At 47.1% G+C, this 22,226-nt stretch overlaps 2 protein-coding genes and 1 long non-coding RNA gene across 5 annotated transcripts in view; 2 read left to right on the forward strand and 1 right to left on the reverse strand.

Annotated features, from left to right (window-relative positions):
• The window catches only part of CDC45 (cell division cycle 45), a 44,491-nt gene extending 42,518 nt beyond the window's left edge, over positions 1 to 1,973 (reverse strand). Inside the window, exons 1-4 of one of the 2 annotated variants that reach the window (XM_011958680.1) lie at positions 1,830 to 1,973; positions 1,381 to 1,575; positions 1,182 to 1,241; positions 352 to 444 (exon numbers count right to left, since the gene is read on the reverse strand). In XM_011958680.1, the coding sequence (XP_011814070.1) occupies positions 352 to 444; positions 1,182 to 1,241; positions 1,381 to 1,431 (204 nt within the window). In that variant the 5' untranslated portion in view covers positions 1,432 to 1,575; positions 1,830 to 1,973. Of the gene's footprint in view, positions 1 to 351; positions 445 to 1,181; positions 1,242 to 1,380; positions 1,576 to 1,829 lie in introns of those variants that run through there. The other variant, XM_011958681.1, reaches the window with a different exon arrangement.
• A 220-nt stretch (positions 1,974 to 2,193) lies between these two features.
• UFD1L (ubiquitin fusion degradation 1 like (yeast)) overlaps positions 2,194 to 22,226 on the forward strand; it is a 34,441-nt gene continuing 14,408 nt past the window's right edge. For both annotated transcript variants that reach the window (XM_011958682.1, XM_011958683.1), the window contains exons 1-6: positions 2,194 to 2,317; positions 5,851 to 5,983; positions 6,347 to 6,379; positions 9,899 to 10,020; positions 13,718 to 13,848; positions 16,441 to 16,513. In XM_011958682.1, coding sequence (XP_011814072.1) covers positions 2,315 to 2,317; positions 5,851 to 5,983; positions 6,347 to 6,379; positions 9,899 to 10,020; positions 13,718 to 13,848; positions 16,441 to 16,513 — 495 coding nt within the window. In that variant the 5' untranslated portion in view covers positions 2,194 to 2,314. The remainder of the gene's footprint in view (positions 2,318 to 5,850; positions 5,984 to 6,346; positions 6,380 to 9,898; positions 10,021 to 13,717; positions 13,849 to 16,440; positions 16,514 to 22,226) is intronic.
• On the forward strand, positions 19,270 to 20,213 carry LOC105523726. The gene is made up of 2 exons (XR_001003635.1): positions 19,270 to 19,758; positions 20,078 to 20,213. It is a non-coding gene; the product is annotated as an uncharacterized LOC105523726 (long non-coding RNA).

Consider the following 22,226-nt stretch of genomic DNA (forward strand, 5'->3'; position numbering starts at 1 on the left):
TATATATATGTAAGTAAAAAATAGATAAATAAAATAAACTAAAATAAAATAAAATGATTTTAACTAGACCATATTAAAAACTGCTAGATTCCAAGCACCTTACAATCAAATTTCTGCAAAACAAGTTCAAAGTTAGGGGCTATCCACATTCATTATCTTTTTTTGCTGTCAATTTTGCTTCTACAACTTGGGCGTAAGTCACCAGTACATACAGCATGTTTTTCTCTTCCGTATTGCCTAATGTAGCTGATACTTAAATACACACTGAATCTATTGTGGAAATAGAATGCTGTATCAAGAAATTACAATTGAGTAAAAAAGCCACGTTATTCTAAAATACATCTTCAATACCTGTTCTTTGTGCTCAAGAAATGCAGTTTCAAGTTCTTGCCACCCAGAAACTGGAACCAGCGTATACTGCACGTGGTCACACTGGAACAAGGCCTGGAGAGAGAGTGTTTTCAAAGCCTGTCTTATTTAGGACATTGGCAATTTACCTTGAAAAGAAACCGAGTTAGATTAGATGAGTTGAGAGACAAAAGACACGGGATAACAATAAAGTTAGTGAAATGCTTCCGGGAAAAGCTAGGTGTTAGGCATATGAGTGTTTACCATACTATCCTGTGAATTTTGCAAATTACCAAAGTAAAACATCGGTGAGAAACGCCGATTTAACTTCCAGGCCGTCTGAAAAGTTCCTGATCCAAGGGCCAGACCAAAACAATGTAAATACCATGCCCTATTCAAAACCAAACTAACGATCTTCCCTAATAGACTAGGGGGTCCCATATTCCTAGCAAACACCTATGACGCAACTGTACCCAGAGTTGTCACAGATTGCTCTCTCTCAAATCCCCCATTTGAGAGGCCACTACAGATCCAAAGTTTCCCCCAAACGCCAACTGCTTTGTTCACCTATTCATATTAATAGTTTATTGCAAAAATACAAACTAGTCTCTTTACCTTGTACTTAATCCTCTATCCCACCCCACACCGTTGGGACAGGGAGGCAACCTCTCCTCCGAGTCTCTCTCCTCTCACCTGCTGCTCACCTCCTGCCCGGCTCCCTCTCCCGCCCTAAGCCCTCAGCATCTATCCTGACTCTCTGCCCGCCCTGCGCCCCCACGCAGCACCCTCACCTCTCGCGCCGGCCCCACCCTCCTAGGCCCCGCAGAACTCACCTGAAGGATCTTGCACGCACACAGAGCATCCACGTCCGAGGCCACGAAGAGAAGGACCCTCTATCGGGGGGAAAGCGGACAGATTGAACGCGGTGACCCGAACCCCGGCCCTCCCCTACCTCCCGGTCACCCACGGCCACTCCTCCTCATCCCTTCCCCAAAAGCAAGGCCTCGGCGGGGTTCCCGGACTGGGAGTCACCTGGCTCTGGACCACCTCGTAGAACTCTTTGCGGAAATCGGACACGAACATAGCCACGACGGCCGGACGCCCGGCGCTCGCGCTGAGGTACCAAGAGCCCCGGCGGCGGTCAAGACTCGCGCCAAATCACGGCTCCTCCGATTGGTCCAGGAATCACCAACCAATAACCTCTTAGTTCCCAGCCTTCCTTTCTTTCTGATTGGACCACATTGGAGGCGGCCATTAGCGCTCTGCCATTCACGGCTAGAAAACTCCAGCCCGCCCCAAAAGAAGGGTCACCTCTGAGGCCGAACGCAAGCACTGTTGCCCCTTTCAACTCTGACTCGCTTTTACCCAGAAACGCGACGCTCGGCGGACATCTTTACTTTGGGAAGAGAAGCCTACTGCCTCCCACTGGGAACCCTCAGAGAAAGTACACTTCTAGCCATACATTCAACTCAGTCACATACCCAATGGGGCAGCAGTTACGTTTGCAATAGGTTTTTGGTGTGGTCTGAAGAAGGATTTGTAGCTTAGTTCCGCCAGAGTCCTAGATGGCTGAAGCAGAGGCATTCTGGGTAGTGCATTCTGGGTAGTGTAGTCGTAAGGACAATGGGCCCTACTAAATTCGTCTGGAGGGGTTGAATACTATCAAAACGTAATTTAAAATAACTTTTAAAAGTACCTACTAACGGGGAAATAAATCACGAAAGGTCATTTTAATGCTTCTGCTGAGGGTGTTTTAGAGCCTAGCGTCTTCGCCTGGCCTTTTCTCTTTTGCAGCCGACGCTTTGTCCCGGGCACCCCCCTCCGGGTCTCGGGTCCGGCACTTCCGGTGAGCCTCTGGGGCTTACCGGCTTGGCGCGGCGGAGGCGGCGGCGGCTGGGAGAGCGGTCGGCGGGGTATCTTCATCGTATTGCCTGAGAGAAGCGGAGTCTGCGAGGTGGTGTCCATCATGGTAAGCGCTGACGGGCAGCGGGCAGGGGCTGGGGGTCTGGCCCGGGGCCTGAGTTAGGGCCCGGCGGGGCGGCGCGGGACGGCAGCGGAGGTGCCGAGTCACCCGGGCCTGAGTCCGGCCTGCCGGCTCCTCGGCCGTGCCGGGCACGAGCAGAACCCTTGACTACTAACCGCCTGTGGTCGCGTCCGCCGGTCCTGAACATGGCTCGCATTCCGTCTCAGCCGGACTTGCCCTCGTTGACGAAAGAAAGGAAAGTTTGTGTCCATTCACGGGTTTTCCAAGTGCTGGACGCGCAACAGGTTTCCATAAACTCAAAGTTAGTTGCAAGGTTGCTGGGGATCGAAACAGAATCAGGCGCTCCCCAGGGAGAATCCGTAGCGGGCATGCCCGCTCTTGGGGGACACCCAGCTCTTGGCCCAGTTCCGTAAGCTCTGTGCCTACAGGTTCGTGCCTTCGGATCTGTACAGCGGTGCTGTGTTCGCTAATGATAACCATGGAAGCTAATACCGCTGGTACATTTCGTGTTACATAGCTTTTAACACCTGTACTCCTTCATCACGCCTTATTTCTTTTAATCTGTGCAATTCCTTTGGAAGCTAGGATGATTATTTTAAACATGAGAAAACTAATGTTTACAGAGATACTTTATTCGAGTCACAAAAGTAGGGAGTGGAGAGTTGAAGCCAAGTCTGTCTGGCTGCAAAGCACTCTACGGTATTGTCTTCCTGTCACCTGTTTATTTTAGTAAAGACAAGAAATGATTGTTAGATTTTATTCCAAGTGTGTCACTGTGAAACCTTGGCTTATTTCTGTTTTTGAGTTCATCCACTCAAGAATACTTGATATGTTCCAGGCAATGTGCTAGGTCTCGGGATTGAAAAGGAAATTGAGAGATGGGATCGGGAGCAGCAAAGAAGGAGCAGAAGGTCGGGTTCATGGGTAAACTACAGGCAGGTTGTTAAGTATGTTGCCCCTTTGTGCGGATTTACCTTTTATGTTCAAAGAAAAGAAATGGCTTAGATAGGTTGGCTAGTGAGAAGCATTCAAGGGAAGCAAGCCCTTACCCTTTTCTGGTGTTGTTCACCCAGAAACACTATTTCATGTGTTATGGTTCTGGCGAAGATTTAGTTGAACAGTTATGCTGCTTAAAAGAAGAAAGACAAAAGATTGGAAATTACTGTGCTGGAGTGCCAGGGAGTAAAGAACCCTCCAAGAAATTAGGTGGGAACATGCTATGTTTACATTTTAGGAAATGGCTAATTCAGCTTTCTAATTTTGGAGTTACTAGTAAACTCCTTTGTCAGTAGGTGGCATTCCTTCTACTAAATATATATTTGGAATCAAGTCAAGAAATTTTCTGTAATAGAGATTTTTTTTTTAGTTGTGGTTAAAAAACACAAATTTTAACCATTTTTAAGTCTATAGTTTAATAGTGTTGAATACATTCACTAGCAAGATTTTCTGAGCTTTTTCATCTTGCAAAAATGAAACTCTTTTCTCTTTTATTAAACAGTAACTCTCCATTTCCTACTCCTCACAGCCCCTGTCAATCTCTATTCCACTTTGTTCCACGAATTTGCCTACTCTAGGTACTTCCTAGAAGTGGATCATAAAATATAAGTCCTTTGATGACTGACTTATCTCACTTGGCATAATATCCTCAAGGTTCATTCATGTGACAGGATTTCTTTCCTTTTAAAAGCTGAATAATATTTCATTGTATGTATATACCATACCAGTATTTGTTTATTCATTTATCTGTCATTGGACACTTGAGTTGCTTCCACCTTTTAGCTATTATGAATAATTGTGCTATGAATATGGGGTGTACAAAAATCTCTTCTTGATTCTGCCTCCAGTTCTTTTGAACATAGCCTACTGTGAGATTTTATGTGGTTTCAGTTACCCGAGGTCAACCATGGTCCAAAAATTTTAAAATAGAGACCACATTCACTTAACTTTTATTACAGTGTATCCTTATAATTGTTTTATTATTACTTGTGAATCTCTTACTGTGCCTAATTTATAAATTAAAAAAATTTTTTTTTCTTTTTGAGATGGAGTCTTGCTCTGTTGCCCAGGCCGGAGTGCAGTGGCACTATCTCGGCTCACTGCAACCTCCGCCTCCTGGGTTCAAGCGATTCTTCTGCCTTAGCCTCCTGAGTAGCTGGGATTACAGGCATGTACCACCACACCTGGCTAATTTTTGTATTTTTAGTAGAGAGGGGGTTTCACCATGTTGGCCAGGCTTGTCTCAAACTCCTGACCTCAGGTAATCCTTCTGCCTCTGCCTCCCAAAGTGCTGGGATTATAGGCGTGAGCCAGCATGCCCAGCCTGTAAATTAAACTTTATTGCAGATATGTATAAGAAAATTGTAGCTATGTATAAGAAAAAAACATAGTATATATAGGTTTCAATATTATCTCTGGTGTCAGGTGTCCACTGGGGGTGTTGGAATGTATCCCCTGTGGATATGGGGGGGTGGTAGAAGGAATACTGTATTTTGAGAAAACTTTAAATTGATAGGTTTGCTAAGCCTCATCTGAGTCTACAGTTTAAGAACTAGGATCTTGATCTTTTTAATGGCATCATGTTTTAGCTTTGCTTGTTGCTATAAGAAAGCATCACAACATAGTGTGACGTGTACCTACTCTGCTGTGAGAGCAACTGAAGGGGCACTAGCCCTGACCCTCAGCAGAGCAGCAGAGGCTTCCTGGGGAAAGGAAAGGGTGGTAATTGGAACCCAGGGGAAGGGGTGCAACCACTGGGTACCTGTTTCTCCTGCTGCCTGGAATGCCTTTCCCTATTTTTTGCCTGGCTCTCTCTCATAGCATTCGGGTCTTTGTGCAGAGTCCCTTCCTAACTACCTATTTAAAATAGCATTCCCAGGAGCCCTCTGTCTACTTACCCTGCTGCTTGTCTTCAGAACTGTCGGACACATATGTGTGTATCCCTTACTTTGAGTGTATATCTCCCTTACTTTGAGTGTATATCTCCCTTACTTTGAGTGTATATCTCCCTTACTTTGAGTGTATATCTCCCTTGGTTTGAGTGTCATTTCACCAGGACAGGGGTGGTAATCTATTTTGTTAGTGGACAAACATCACTAGAGTGGTGTTTCCCTTGTGCTCATGTCAGAGCCTGGCAGACAGTAGGCACTCAGTAAAGACATGTTTCAATTAACAAATATTGTTTAGATTAATGATAATAAGAAAAGTGTTCAAGGCAGAGGAACTAGCCCAGGCAGGAGTCTGTGGGGCTGTCAGTACAAGTCTCTGAGGTATGCAAGAGGTTGGGCCTTGATCCTGAGGATGAAGATGGGAGCACAGCCCTGAAAAAGGTTCAGGACAGGCTTGGCATGGCCTGTTTTGTATTTAGTAAGATTACATTGAAGATTTCAGTACATTGAAGATTTCAGTACATTGTATTCTCTGACAATGTTTAGCAGCATTAATTACTCTGACATGTTTTGTCTTTTGACATGAAGAAATGTACCTTTGTTTTAATACTTGTTTCTCTTTCCTCTTTCTAGTTCTCTTTCAACATGTTCGACCACCCGATTCCCAGGGTCTTCCAAAACCGCTTCTCCACACAGTACCGCTGCTTCTCTGTGTCCATGCTAGCAGGGCCTAATGACAGGTCAGATGTGGAGAAAGGAGGGAAGAGTATGTGCTTGTTTTTATTTGAATAGTAACCTTTCCTGCCCTAAGTCTGCAATGCTGTAGCCTTCAACGGTACTTACTTTGCATGTGGGAGTCAGAAGCTAGTGTTACTGTGAAAATGGTGCTTATCCTAGACTTGCTTTGTTGGGGTGGGGTGCTAATTATGGTTAGGTTTATGGCTGATAACCATTCGGTTCCCAAAATAAATTACATCAAGTAAGGTTCTTTATGAAAGATCACTATGACATTCTGGCTACCCTAAAAACCGTTTAAGGCTTTTTGTTAGATATAAAGAGACTGCATCTTGCCTTTGGTCTGTCCTTTTTATTTTTATTTTTTAATATTTCTTAAATGTTCTTTCCACAGTAATTATGCCGCCCTCAGCCCTGGACCAACTCAGTAAGTATCTTCTGAGTGACTTAAGAACTTAGTAAATATGGACACCAAGAGTCAGCATGGGCTCCTCAGTACATCCAGACACCAGTGCCCTTTGTCAACATCTAGCTGTGCATTGTCCCTGGAGGGCATGCGCTGGACTGGGAGAACCTAGGTCACAGGTACCTAGGGCGAGACGAGGGCCCCCTGAACCTCAGCTTCATCACTGCCCTGGGTGCTTCAGGTCCCTCCTCTGTGAAGGGAGTTCCCTTCCCCTTCCTGATCACCCCCCCGATCCCCCTGCCCCCACAACTTTTCTCAGTATTCTGTCAGGATTAAATGAAGGTACAAGTATCAGGTGCTTTGCACAGTGCCAGGGCAGCTGATGCCATTGGCTGGGCTCACTAGATTTTTTTTCCTAAAGGAAGAATTGGTCAGCTCACAAGAGGGCACTGTGAAGCAGGTTCCTCATCCCCTCCCCAAACATCTTTCCTGAGCTCCAGACCCCCATTTCTTTTTTCTTTTTTTTTGAGACAGAGTTTTGCTCTTTGCATCCAGACTGCAGTGCAGTGGCGCAATCTCGGCTCACTGCAACCTCCGCCTCCCAGGTTCAAGTGATCCTCCTGCCTCAGCCTTCCGAGTAGCTGGGATTACAGGCACCCGCCACCACGCCTAGCTTAATTTTTTGTATTTTTAGTAGAGATGGGGTTTTGCCATGTTGGGCAGGCTGGTCTCGAACTCCTGACCTCGGGTGATCTGCCTGTCTCGGCCTCCCAAAGTGCTGAGATTATAGGCGTGAACCACCATGCCCTGCCCAGACCCACATTTCTAATCGCCAGTGCACCACTGCATCCTCAGCATGTCAAAAACTGAGCTATTGTCTTCCATTCCAGAAACCACTCCTGTTGCTGGGCTCCTGCCTCTTACCAGGAATGAGATAGGCCCACAAGGGTTGTAAGAGTGGCCACATTCTTCCTCCCTTTTCTCTGACCCCTTATCCCACGAGAGCAACCTGGAAAACCATGCCCTAGCCCCATACTACACAGGCACAGAAAATCCCAATCATGGACAACCTAATCAATGATGCAGTCATTGCCTTCCAGACTTAAGAGTATTTCTGGTGTGAATTCTTCCTGTGTGAGGCAGGAGACTGGGGCTGGCTAGGAGGACAGGTTCATGCTTGGTGTTGGGGGCCTCTGGTGGCAGCAGACTGAGAACAGGTGCTGGCTATGGTGTGACTCACCTCGGGCTCTTTGCCCAGCCTGACTCCAGAGTAGCAACTTGACCTCTCTGAATCTCAATGTCCTCTTCTTTAACTGGGGACATCCACAGTGTCTATGCATCAGAAGTACTGTAGTGTCTCTGACACCCTGAGCTATCTGATTCCAACCACAAGGTTGGAGGTAGCCCCTGAGCCAGCACCAGCTGTGGCTATACCCAGTGGAGGCCTCAGCTCGACCAGTAGGTCAACAGAGCTATGGCGTTCACAGTTCTCACGAAGACCCTGTCATTACAGAGGAGAGAACAGGCCCCCTAAAAAGGTCTTCCTTTCAGGTCATGCTGATCCAGGAGTCAGACACCAGGTGTCACCCTTGGCACAGGTGTCCAGAAGAGACTCAGGGGCTGGGTCATTGAGGTGTAGCTCAAATCAGTGTTGTTCAAATCTTTTAAGTGATGGGAGAAACTGTTTCTGTCTAAATCTTATAGGAAGTCCTCTAATTCATAAAATGAGGGTCTCTGCTCTTTTTGGAGGAAGTGAGGGGGTACAGAGGGACTAGGAGCCTCTAAGTCACAAAATGCAGTTTGAGAGTCAGTGCACTGAGGGACATTGGAGTCTCTCTCACTTGCAACAGTCTCAGACCCTTGGCTGGGCCCAGTCCAGTTTCCTGTGGACCAGCTGTAGGTCAGCTCCATGGCTCTGCAGCTGAGAGGTGCACTGGGACAGAGGTCCTGCACCCTTTACTGCCAGTGTAAGAGTCACCCTTGGTGATAGGAGGGAATGTCCTCCCCTACTGTACCTCCATGCTGCTCCCAGAGGTTCTCTGTAGCTTCCTGCCCAAGCTTTCAACTTGATTTGCTTTATTAGAATTTGTAGGGAGATCTCAAATGGAATCTACTTTACCTCCTAACACTAACTATGATTTTTGTTGGAATGTTTGCCTAAACTAACAAGCTAAATTCTGCTTTGATGGTTGAATCCCTGGACTTAAGCCAGCAGCCTGGGTTTGAATCCTGACATCACCACTTGTGTGTTGTGAGGTCTTAGGCATGTTACTTAACCTGTGGGCCTCAGTTTCCCCATAGATAAAAGGGGATAATGATAGTGCCTAACTGACTGTTCTGGGAAGACTGAACAAGGGCCTTACACATGGCAAACACCATCACTATCATTAGTTCCTTCTCGGTCCTCTCCCCCAGGGCCCTGTGTCTCCTGGGTTTTCCTGCCTCTTTTTGCCATCCCCTCCTTTATGTGCCTGTGCACCTCTTGGGTCAGCACATCACCAATCCAGCTTACTTGCCTCTGGCCCTGCTTTCAGCTCACACCTCAAGGTCCACCAGAGAGCAGAGGTGTCCTATGTGATGACCCTGCTGAGAGCCCACACTGCCCGCTGGGCCCAGGCCCTAGGTTCTACCCCGTGTGGTGCCCCTCCCCTTCCCAACCACTCCCACACCTGTCCCCAGCCTGTCTTGCCTAATTGCCCACCATTTGTGAACTGCCTGGGCTCCTCTTCCCTTCCACACCTTTGCTCAGGCTGCCGTCTCTGCCTGGATTTCCTCCCAGGTCTGCCCGCCCAGTGCCCAGCCTAAAGAACTTGGCCTCCAGGAACCTAGCCCAATAGCTCTGCCTGCTCCTGCCAGCCCTTCCCACAGCACCTATAGCATCTGGTTGTGGTTGTTTTCTTTGCTGGAAGGTTTACCTTCAAACTAGAAACCTTTAAAGATAGGGATTTTGTCCAGGACATGGTTGGCACTGAAATTATTTATGAATAAGTGAATGAACACATCACTTTTTTTTTTTTTTGAAACGGAGTCTCGCTCTGTCGCCCAGGCTGGAGTGCGGTGGCCGGATCTCAGCTTACTGCAAGCTCTGCCTCCCGGGTTCACGGCTTTCTCCTGCCTCAGCCTCCCGAGTAGCTGGAACTACAGGCGCCCGCCACCTCGCCCGGCTAGTTTTTTGTATTTTTAGTAGAGACGGGGTTTCATCGTGTTAGCCAGGATGGTCTCGATCTCCTGACCTCGTGATCCGCCCGTCTCGGCCTCCCAAAGTGCTGGGATTACAGGCTTGAGCCACTGCGCCCGGCCGAACACATCACTTTTTAGAATGTTGACTTCAGAAAATCACAAGTCTATGCCAGTGCTGTGTTACCAAGTTGCCAGGCTCCTCCTTGAGCCATGCATTGTGCTCTTACAGAGGGGATTCATCTGTCAGAGGAGTGTGGGGTTTGAGGGAGAGGGTTGTGGGGAGGCTCCTATGGGAAGGCATGGGCCGAACAGGTTTCCCTTCATAGGAGTTGTGCCTCATCGCCTCTCTCTTCTTTTCAGGCCGACTTAATATTACCTATCCCATGCTGTTCAAACTGACCAATAAGAATTCGGACCGCATGACGCATTGTGGCGTGCTGGAGTTTGTGGCTGATGAGGGCATCTGCTACCTCCCACACTGGGTGAGTGGGGCTGCCACTTAGGGTCTCTAGAGAGCAGCCACTTAGGCAGTGACATCCCCTGCACTCGAGAGCCCTGGCCCTGGAGCAGGTGGCCCAGCCTACTCCTCCTGCTCAGCATCTCAGCCTGACCTGACCCGGCGGGAGAGAAGGGATCCAGAGCAGTGCACTGTGCCTTACGCAGGCTGGTGGGCTCTGGACGTACCTGTGGGCCACTGTGCTGTGGGAGCAGCCTTTTCTTTGATAGTTGCACAACTGGTTGTCCAGAAACAACAGCTGAACTGTTCATCTGTGATTTCCTGGGTGAGGCTTTTTAAAAAATAATGGAGCAACAGTGTTTTTTAGGTGGTCTAGTAAGTAGGGTGTTTGAGGTTTTTATGCTTTCCCCTACTTTTAGTAGTCTGTCACAGCATATGTGTTTTCAGTTACCTCTAACTTAGTCTCCCAAATCTCTCAACTGAGCTGCTGTAGGAATGACGCCTTTCTCCTTACAAGCAGGCTTTCTTTGGAAAGTTGACTTGAAGGACGTCATTGCAGATCTGGGCTGGGATATCCAGGGCGTGTGAGCCACCAGAGCCTGCCCTCGAGGCTGTACCCCTCAGAGAAGTGAGCAGAACTGTGCCAGTGCTGTAGGGAGGAGCCTGTAGCAGTGAGAGTTCCATACAGGTAGCTGTGGCCCACTTGGCTGCTGCTTCTCCTCACTCCTCTCCCCAGCTCTGGCACATTAGGGAAGTTCACAAAGGGACCTGCTTGTCCTTCTCTTTGTGCTTGAATTACATCAGGCATACTGAGAGACCCTGCGGTGAGCTATGGGCTGGGAACTCTCAGGAGTGCTTGCTTGGCTGCCACTGGGAGGTGGTCTGAAGCCCACCTCTCCTCCTGATGCCCTATCATGCCCTACCAGACGTTCAGAAAGGATGGCCTTAACTAATATTTTCTGAAATTAAATATGAATTGAAATTCTGGCCAGGCACGGTGGCTCACGCCTCTAATCCCAGCACTTTGGAAGGCCGAGGCAGGCAGATCACTTGAGGTCAGGAGTTTGAGACTAGCCTGGCCAACATGGTGAAACCCCGTCTCTACTAAAAATACAAAGATTAGCCAGGTGTGGTGGCACATGCCTGTAGTCCTAGCTACTTGGGAGACTGAGGCAGGAGAATGGCTTGAACCTGGGAGGCTTAGGTTGCAGTGAGCCGAGATCACACCTTTGCACTCCAGCCTGGGCGACAGAGCGAGACTCCATCTGAAAAAAAAAGAAAATAATAATATGAATTGAAATTCTGAAGGTCCCTTTCCTTCTGTAGCAGGTGACCTTGCCCATGCTGCCATGGCAGTGGCATTCTCTTCAGCCTGGGTCCCAGGGCCCTTCCCAAGGTCTGGGCCTGGCCAGTGTCTCCCCAACAAGAGCCCTGCACTCCCATTGCACCTCCTAGTGCCTGACCTTCCCATGCTGCCTCCTCACCTCAGCTGACCAGGTCTGCCCACCCTGGCCTGTGGGGCGCTTTTATGCCTCAAAGCCCAGATAGGCTCACCTGCCCTCCCCAGTATTTGCTGCTCAGCCCCTTGCTATTCTTGTGTTTGTCTGCAGGTACCCCCAGGGGCCTGAGGCCATGTTCTGCTCATCTGGTAGAACACCTGGTCACTGAAGCCACTCTTGGTAGCTGAAGTGTCAGGCAGTGACTACTTCCCCAGTCCCTTCTGTGGCTCACCTATAAGAGGAGATTGTGATGCTGGGGATACACTGTACCTCGAAGGTTTTCCTTTAACCCATAGACTTGAAGTTTGGGTGGCCTCTTGTCCAAGCTGTTGGACCAGGTAACTAATTGAATCCCCTTCTCCCATGGAAAGCCTCTTTAGGTAGCCTGGAGCTGGTTTAGGGTGTGAAGCCATCAGGCCACCTCTTCCCCTGAGCTGGCCTTCTAGCTCCTGGCATGGGCAGGCGGGTGACAGGTGTCCCCTATCTGCTGTCTTGGAGGGCGTGTGAGCCAGTGCTTTTTCTGGGCTGGTTGGTGGACTCTTTCCCACCCATGCTTCCAAGCTTCTTCAGGGTGAACCAGCCTGGAATAGGTGCTGGCCTTTTTCCTTGCAGCCAAGGCTTTTGTCTGCCAACCTAGATCTGAGCCCTGGACTAGCTGCTCGTGACACACAGATACTCGGCTACCCATTGTGCTGTGTGCTCTAAAATGCTACATGGGGAGGACCAGGTGTCAGCTCCTCCTGCCTGCTTAGTGCTCTCGGGCCTCTTCCAGCAGCCCATTTCTCACCTCAAGCCCTAGTCTGACCTCTCTGCCTCTCCGGCTCACATCACCTATGGCAGTGTCCTGCCTCTGGCTGAGGAAGCCACCCCCATCCCTGGTCAGACTTCCCTCAGGCTCGAGATTGCAGCCCAATATCCTTCCCCTTGCTGACATACTTCCCACAAAAATCTACCCTAAGGTAGATTTTTGTGGATCTACCCTAAGGTGCGCCTGGCCTGCAGCTGGCTCTGAGCCTTAGAGTACTTCCTGTTAGAACATCACTCCTGGGGATTCCAGACCCCAGTTACGAAAGCCAGTTGCCTCTGCATCCTTCTGTGCCTGTCTGTGGCATCCAGTAGAGTGACCACCCTCTATTTCTGCCCTTACTAGCCTGACAAGCAGCTGTCAGCGTGAGTGCGCGGGATCCTCTGCATGCCTGTCCACGGGGTCCACCACTCAGGCTTCTCTTGTGGCCTAGGCACAGTCTTGGCTTCAGCATGCCTCCCCCTCCTCATGAGCTCCCTCTCATCTGTGACACAGCCCTCAGTCCCCTCTTCCCTTGGCTGTTAAAGTCACCTTCTCACTGCCACTCTCGATGAAACATTCTTAAAGGGATGTGATACCTGGGATTTGCTTCAGGGCATCTAGTGTGGCCTGGGACTGGGTGTGAGGTAGTGCCAATCGATGGACTGAGCCATGACATGCGTGAGCACTGTCCAGCTATCAGGGCTAGGTGCGTGGGAGCTCTCTTGTGTGGCTCGTTCTACTCATGTATATGTCTGACGCTCCTTTTAAGATGGTTTCAAATAAGACAAACAAAATTTCATTGCAAGAGATATACAGCCTCTGACCTGAGTCTGGTCTCCCTGCACACCCAGTACTCATGGGCACTATTTATCTCTTTCCCTCTCACTCCTCAGCCATCATCTACCTGGCTGGGTTGTTTAATAGAGGCATGTAGACGCTTTGTCAGATTTTTATAACCTCCACAACAGAGACCTTTGGGGCCTTGTCACCATCTTGCAGCCTCAGCTGTGGTGGGCCATTCCATTGCCAGGTCAGCCTTGCCTTGTGCTGCTTTTGTCCTACCTCAGTTGCAGCCCTACTTGCCCCGGGGCCTTACTAGTTACTTGTGGGACAGCTTGGAAGTACGGTGAGTGACTGTTCAGGAAAATGCTCTGCCCCTGGGAAGCCTGGAGCTAGTGAGCAATCCTGGCGGCCCTGCAGAGAGGCATTCACACTGTGAGCTGTGCAGCTTCAGTAGCACCCCTTTATTGGCCTTCTTCCTTCCACATCACTTGATTTTTCCCTCCTTCCTGACATAGTGTCACAAATTACTTATCTTGCCTCAGGTTCCTCTTCCAAGGACCCAAGTAAGACTGGCCTGCCCAGTGTTCAGGGAGCAGTGGTTGTGGAGGCTACTTCATCTCTAGGAGTCTCACGTAACCTCTTCTTCCTTTCAGATGATGCAGAACTTGCTCTTGGAAGAAGGTGGCCTGGTCCAGGTGGAGAGTGTCAACCTTCAAGTGGCCACCTACTCCAAATTCCAGCCTCAGAGCCCTGACTTCCTGGACATCACCAACCCCAAAGCCGTGTATCCTTTTCAAATAAGCAGAGTTCTTCTAGACAAAGGAGAGTGTGCTGGCGGTTGTTAAACATCATGTACTGTATTTAATCTGTGTCTGCTTTGGGGATCACACATTTGTGATTCAAGTTGTGATTTGAGAATAATGGGGTTCAGCTAGCACATCTGCATGACCCTGGCCAAGTGCACTGGGTGCTGTCTGGGCCACCTCTGTCACTTCCCAGACACTTCCTGGAGACCACAATGAAGCCCTTCTTTCAGTGGGTCTGTGTCACCTGGCACAAAGCCAGGATGTACAGTATGTCCAGTGGAAGGAGGGAGCAGCTCATCTGCCTTCAGCTCCAGCCCCTTCTGTGGCTCCCTAGTACCTCTGCCCAGCCGTGCACTGGCCCGTGAACCTCACTGCATGCCAGCCTGAGAGCTCATTCACTCCAGGTCAATAGGTAGCAATGACTGCAATTTCTGTGTCACCAAGCAGAAAGCAAAGGTATCAGGTTCTAGTGGATTCTTTATGTTCATCTCTGAACTTAAGCCAGGTGTATGTGTTGACAGCATAAGGAAGTAGGCAGTGCAGGTACGGGACGGTGCTGTGTGCACTGATCAAGATCTCTAGCTCCATGGACCTGATTTGCCTTGTTAAGATCATGGCATAAGAGTGGCCACTCCATTCTACTACTTTTTAAAAAAATTTTTTTAATGCATACTTGAGAAAAAAACAGTTGAATGACATGGACAGAAAGATAAGAAAAGCTGCCTCCCTTCCCAGTAGCCCTCTCTCCAGATGTTTTCTTAGGAGCAAGGCACTGCTGATTGTGCTCTGGATGCATATGGGCCACGTATATCCCATGCTGCCCATGTCCTGGACACAATGGCCTTGTTGAGCCTCCTGTCCCACAGACAGAGGGATGTCCTATGGGAAGAGCTGGTTAACTTGTCCTTCAGAGCTCTGACCTAGAGGCGCTTGTTTGGCTGTCAGTGACCAGGAATGGGCCCTGCCCATTTTCTCAGGGTTTTTACATGTGTTGCAATGCAGACTCTATTTTATTTTATTTTTTTTTTTGAGACAGAGTCTCACTCTGTTGCTCAGGTTGGAGTGCAGTAGCACAGTCTCAGCTCTGCCTCCCAGATTCAAGTGATTCTCCTGCCTCAGCCTCCCGAGTAGCTGGGATTACAGGCATGCACCACCACGCCTGGCTAATTTTTGTATTTTTAGTAGAGTTGGAGTTTCACCATGTTGCCCAAAGCTGGTCTCGAACTCCTGACCTCAGGTGCTCCACCTGTCTCAGCCTCCCAAAGTGCTGGGATTACATGCATGAGCCAGTGCGCCCGGCCCCAGTGCAGACTTCTTATCAGGTTGATCTCAGATGCTGTTTTTGTCAGCACAGTTAACTTGTTAGTGTGTGGAGAAAGGGCGTCACTTCCATCAGTTGAGAGCCTGGTGTTTTCTGGTCTGGCTGAGGTCTGGATGAAAGCAGTCTTGGCACCGAGCAGAGAAAGTGGGAAGCTGGTGCTGCAGCAGGCGCCAGAGTACACAGAGGCCATATGGGGAGCCAGCCCTCCTGCAGAGGCCTCGTGTTTTCAGCCTGAGGGCTGTGGCTCTGCTCCTCCAGCTGCTGCAGTGGAAGTCAGAGAAGATGCCCTGGCAGGGTCACCGGAGGAGTGGAGGGAAGGGCACTCTGTACCGTCGCACTTCATGTGCAGGAGCAAAGAAAGCATTCACCACATAAGGCACTTTTCACAAAGTTGCTGTGGTTCTGGAAAGCTGTTTGACCGAACGAGATGAACCTAGATAGCCTCGCCCTTTCACCCTCAAGTTAGACTCTCACAGTGACAGGCTCTGGAGCCACGTTTCTTGTGACCTTTTTATGTAAAGTAATTCAGCAAATTGATGGGGAAGACATGGTTAAAATATTCCACATGAATAGACATTTCCTTGTATGGGCATTTGGGTTCTACTGTCTTTTACTGTTATAAAAAGTATTTGCTGGTTTCTTTAATTTTTATTAATTAAAGTTATCAGTTCAAAAGATAGAAACAACAAAAGTATAAATGAAAGCATCTTTGATTTTGAGGAACTTTTGAGCGGACCTATCTGACTCATTAAATCTTTTTTGTTCTTTTGTACTCCCATAGGATTTTTTTAAATCCCATGGTATAATTTGTACACAATAAAATGCACACAGTTCAGCCAGTTTGAAAATGTGTACACCCATGTAACCAGAACATTTCCATGTTCCCAAAAGGTCCTTTCCTGCCAGTCCCCACCTGATCCCCTGGCCCAGAAACCTCTCAACTACCTCCCATCCTCGTAGATCTGTCTTTCTTAGGGTTCTGTGTGGATGGAATCTCACTGCCCTTTTGTGGTTAGTTATTTCCCCTTCCCCCAGCTTGGCATTTGTGAGATTGATCCATATTATTGTACGTTGGGAGTTCCATCCTTCCTTATTGCCAAGTAGTACTTCATTGTGTTAAAGCTTCGTGTTTCAAGTACCATCATGGTACAGTCTCTACCTACGAGTAATCATCTAACCCCTCATGGAAACTTGTTTCAGATTTAAGGTATCCATCTTGCCATGTTGCCTTGACAGAGTGTGTCTGCAGATTAGAAAACGCACTTAGGAATTTTGCCTGTCTGACCACCGGGGATGTGATTGCCATCAACTATAATGAAAAGGTGAGCCCCGTTCATGCAGGTCCTGCCTGACAAGAACCACCTACAGTGTCCATTCTGATGTTTGAATGGGGCTTCTTTTTAAGCGGGGTATTCCTGGATCTTATCACCTAATTACTGCCTACTGTTTGGTTATTAAGTTTTCCCGCGTTCATATTTAGAGGCCTAATTCATTTGGTAACTCTGTTTTGAGGATAGATTGCATTTACAGGGGAATATTGATAGACTTGTTAGTCATAGCTCTGTGTACCTTGGTGGCTACTGGTTCTATCTTGGTTTGAAAGGTCCCCACTGCACCTCTAATCTAACCTAAGCCCTTTGTGGGGCTGTGGAGACACAGTAACAACCCTGCTGGGTCCTTGTCCTTGGGATCCCTGCCCCACAGAAGCTGACAGGCCCTTCAGTGGGGCCAAGTGCTGTGTGGCATCTGAGAAGCAGAGCCTGGCTCTGCCTTAGGGCAACACCTCCTAGGCTCACCTCTCCTCCTGGGAGCCCACATCCTCCTCCACTTCCTCCTCCTGTTTTCTTCAGCTTCCATTTTCACTTAGCAGCTTCTCTAGGCTTGACCTTTCTGACACAAGTCTCTTAGGTCTGAATGCCTCTGTTTTCATCCCTGATTTTTTGCTGTTTAGGTGTCTGGATCTAGCCAATTTAACTGTAAAGTGAAATGACAGGACTTACTCCAAAATTCAAGAAGGCATTCACTTTCCTATTACCAATGGGAACATGCCTGAAGGAGGATGTAATAGTTGGCAGTCCTGCCATCAGGCTGTCCTACCACAGGCATGGAGCACAGTACTATGGGTGCCCCTGTTCACTGTGACTATTGACAATTGACCCTCCCACAGAGCTGTTGCCACGGCTAGCCTTAGTGTTCAGGAGTGACCACAGCCTGGCTTGACTGGGCTTTCCCTGAAGCTAGCTAGCACTTAGCTCCTTCACAGCACTCTCTGGTCCCCTCAGGGACTCGGCCTTCACAGCTGTGTCACAGCTGCCTGTGGTTTAGCCAGTTACTCCCTTGGTGTCAGTGCAGGGATCCAGCTTATTCTCTGGCAGTTTCCTTGTATTTGAGGCATCTGACCTTATTTTTCAGTTTTGTGGGTTTCAAATCACACTTTCTTTTTTTCTTTTAATAAACTAAGAAATAATCTTGTTCCCTTTAGCTTTGTGGAGAACATTTTAGGTGTCATTTACCTTAACTGAATAATCTTTTATAATTAATTACAGGCAGTTTAATGTTAACTGTTTTTAATGTTAAGGTAGTAATACTAAATATAACTCCTAAACTGATGATAAAGGATATATAAACTGATGATAAAGGACATCTGTGGTGGCTCACAGATACTTTGCACTGTAAGGGAGGGTAGATTATATAGAGTATATGTAAAACTGAAACACGGGATTGAATTTCCACTTTTAGAAGCAGGGAAAACTAGATATGTACTGTTGTGCTTATAGAGAATTTTAAAGACTCTAAGCAGGGTTGCCCTGAGGGCAGATGGCTATATCAGTGCTCTGGTGGGAGATCAGACCCGGAGATCAGGGTTGAACTGGAACCCTTAAAAGCAGTAAAACAGACACAGAGGTGGGTGTTGTCCTTGTCTCAGGAGAAATAAACACAGATCCTCTCTGGAAAAAGCACTCCAGTTTAGTTAAGCCTTTGGGATTGCTGTCAATTGAACAAGCAAACAAGAACGCATAATTAAACCACACCAAAGCAGAGACAACAAAAATTAGATCCCTAAGGAAATCAGCATTAGAATTTCTAGATACAAATGTAAAATAATTAGACATAAAATGTTCAGATATTTTTAAAAATGGAATTATAATAGCAAGCAACAAAAGGCTATCAAAAATAACCAGAAAGATGTGAAAAACAAAACGTTAAACAACAGCTATAAAAGAGTTAATGATGATGAATCTGAATAAATAACAGAATTTCACACAGAGGAGCAAGGGGATGGAATATACGAGAGCTTGAGATGTTGAAGACACTGAGAAAACATGCCCGTTGCAATCCTAGTAGGAAAGAATGGAGGAATTGCAATAATCTGAAAAGATGATAACTGAAATTGATTTAGAATTGGTGGTCAGCCCGTCACTACAGGAGGTTTATAATGTATAACAAACAGAATAAGCTACAGGTAGAAAATACCAAATACAGAGAGGTAAGCAGGGAGAAAACACAATATCTACAGAACAGCAAGTAGCAGGTCTTTGAATAGCAACAGTTACAGCCAGTGTCAAGTAACTATCATCAAAACCTTCCTTAAAGAATAAGGGCAAAGTAAAAATATTTTCACATAAACCAAATCTGAGAGAGGTTATTTACCAATGGAATTTTAAAAGCATGTACTTTAGGAATAAGCATTATCCTAGAAGGAAAGCAAGAAGGAATAGGGAATAAATAAATTGGCAAATATGAAGCCAGGGTAAATGTTGCCATATAAAGCAGTAATAATGTTTAATATATGAAGCTTAAAAAATGACATCTAAAATGTTGGAAAAGAGTAAGTAAAGACTTACTCTCCTTTTTTGTGAGACAGAGTCTTTCTTTGTCTCACCCTGGCTAGAGTGCAGTGGTGCGATCTTGGTTCACTTCAGCTACCGCCTCCCGGGTTCAAGCGATTCTCCTGTCTCATCTCAGCCTCCTAAGTAGCTGGGACTACAGGCATGTGCCACCCCATGCGGCTAATTTTGTATTTTTAGTAGAGATGGGGTTTCACCATGTTGGCCAGGGTGGTCTTGAACTCCTGACCTCAGGTGATCCATCTCCCTCAGCCTCCCAAAGTGCTGGGATTATAGACGTGAACCACCACGCCCAGCCTAGACTTACTCTCTTGAGAGAGTTGTTTAGAATTAAAGTTTTCTGTTTACTATTCAATAAAGTTAATTTAAAAAGATAGCTGAAGCTGGGTGTGGTGGCTCACACCTGTAATCCCAGCAATTTGGCAGGCTGAGGTGGGTGGATCACTTAAGTCCAGGAGTTTGAGACCAGACTGGGCAACATGGCAAAACCCCATCTCGACAAAAAATACAAAAATTCGCTGGGCATGGTGGCATGCACCTATAGTCCCAGCTACTCGGGAGGCTGAAGTGGGAGGATTGCTTGAGTCCGGGAGGCAGAAGTTACAGTGAACAGTGACCGTGCCACTGCACTCCAGCCTAGGTGATAAAGCGAGACCTTGCCTCAAACAAAAAAAAAGCAAACCCTGAAAAGTCTACATACATATTGAATGTTTAAAAATGTATAAAATGGGCCGGGCGCGGTGGCTCAAGCCTGTAATCCCAGCACTTTGGGAGGCCGAGACGGGCGGATCACGAGGTCAGGAGATCGAGACCATCCTGGCTAACACAGTGAAACCCCGTCTCTACTAAATAATACAAAAAACTAGCTGGGCGAGGTGGCGGGCGCCTGTAGTCCCAGCTACTCGGGAGGCTGAGGCAGGAGAATGGCGTGAACCGGGGAGGCGGAGCTTGCAGTGAGCTGAGATCCGGCCACTGCACTCTAGCCTGGGCGACAGAGCCGAGACTCCGTCTCAAAAAAAAAAAAAAAAAAAAAAAAAGTATAAAATGATTTAGATAAAGCAGATACCTTGAAAGATAAAACAACTGTGAAAAATTTTATACTAAGAAATGAGCCAACTTATTTGACATTGATAAATTATTTCCTAGTGGAAAGTATAATTGAAGTTTGACTAAAGAAAAAAACCAGCCTAAATAATTGTATAGCCAGTCAAGTAATTCAGTCAGAAAAATCTTAATCCAGGAAACCCAGGCCCAGATGATTATATATGCAAGTTCTTCCTCACACTCAAGAAATAAATTGCTCTTGGATATTCTGAAAACAGAGAAAGAAAATATTCCCCAATTCATTCTCTGAGGTCGGTATAACCTTGATCACCAAAACCACACAAGGATAGGAGAAAGATAAATTACAGATCATTGTCACTTGATACAGATATATAGATTGTAGATAAAATATTGACAAAAGAATCTAGTCATATATAAGGAAGATTCTATATGGCAGCTTAGTATAATAAAGCTCCAGTAGTTAAGATGCCATATGGCGTTGGTTCTGGAGTAGACAAGTAGGCCAGTGGAACAAATCCTTATATACAAAGAATCTTGGCCCACCACTAAGGCAGCATTGATGTCACCAGGCAAAGGAGATACTGGGGTTGGGGAATCTAGGATATTGACTATTCCTAAGGTAAAAAAACAAATTGAGTTCCTAACTCACACCATAGTAAAAAATAAATTGCAGATGAATGGGTAAATAATATGTGGTATACACATACAATGTAATATTATTCAACATTAAAAAGGAAGGGAATTCTGACACATGCTACCACATGGATGAACATTCTGCTCAGTGAAATAAACCAGATGCAGACAGATAAATACTACCGTTCCACTTACCTGAGGTACTTAGAGTAGTCAAATTCGTGGAAGACAGAAGGTAGAATCACCTGGGCACCATGGCTCACACCTGGCATCCCAGCACTTTGGGAGGCCAAGGCTGGAGGATTGTTTGAGCTCGAGAGTTTGAGAGTAGCCTGGGTAACATAGGGAGATCCTGTCACTACAAAAAATTAATGCAAAATTTTAAAAATTAGCTGGGTGTGGTGACATGTGCCTACAGTTACAGCTATTCAGGAGGCTGAGGCGGGAGGATCAGTTAAGTCTGCAGTGAGCCAGGGTCATGGCACTGCACTCCAGCCTGGGGGACAGAGCAAGACCCTGCCTCAAGAAAACAAAAAAAGACAGAATGGTGGTTGCCAGGGCCTGGGGGAAACAGGAGTCAAAAGTGAATGTTTAGAAACGTATAGCAGGCCGGGCGCGGTGGCTCAAGCCTGTAATCCCAGCACTTCGGGAGGCCGAGACGGGCGGATCACGAGGTCAGGAGATCAAGACCATCCTGGCTAACACAGCGAAACCCCGTCTCTACTAAAAATACAAAAAACTAGCCGGGCGAGGTGGCGGGTGCCTGTAGTCCCAGCTACTCCGGAGGCTGAGGCAGGAGAATGGCGTAAACCCGAGAGGCGGAGCTTGCAGTGAGCTGAGATCCGGCCACTGCACTCCAGCCCAGGCGACAGAGCGAGACTCCGTCTCAAAAAAAAAAAAAGAAACGTATAGCAATTTGGCATTGTTATAACCTCCACACACATGGCCACAGAACCAGTCTTTGTCCTGGTGAACTCTGGGCGTCTGGTGTGTGTTGTGTCTTGCTTCTGTGCAGGAGGACCGCATGGCAGTCCAGCAGACTGCACATTTTAAAAAACTAGGTCTTCCCAGGTAGTTTGAGGAGCACCAACCTAGAAAAGTGGTCCCATAGTTAAAAAAAAAAAAAAGTGTTTAATATTATGCCAATACATAAAAGTAAATGGAAAATGTCACAGGAATATTTATCCTTACTAAATGCAATACATTCTGGTACTTCTAGGGTACTGTCCTCCAATTCTTTCCTTTTCAGTTCTGCTTGCAGCCCTGTTGGTTTTATGACCCACTGATTTGTTGTGGCCTACAATTTGAACACATAAAAACAGTAGAGAAGCATTAGCCAAGCCCTAGGAGACATGTTTGAATGTTTATAGTAGTGTCATTAACATCGCAAAATGATTGGAAACAGGATGCTCAGTGGATAAATGGTAGTATATCCACACAATGACAGATCCTTTTTATTCCTTGTTTATTCAATAATTATGACACTTTT

Source organism: Colobus angolensis, unplaced genomic scaffold (genome assembly GCF_000951035.1).
Source record: "Colobus angolensis palliatus isolate OR3802 unplaced genomic scaffold, Cang.pa_1.0 Scaffold471, whole genome shotgun sequence".
Lineage (NCBI taxonomy): Eukaryota > Metazoa > Chordata > Mammalia > Primates > Cercopithecidae > Colobus > Colobus angolensis.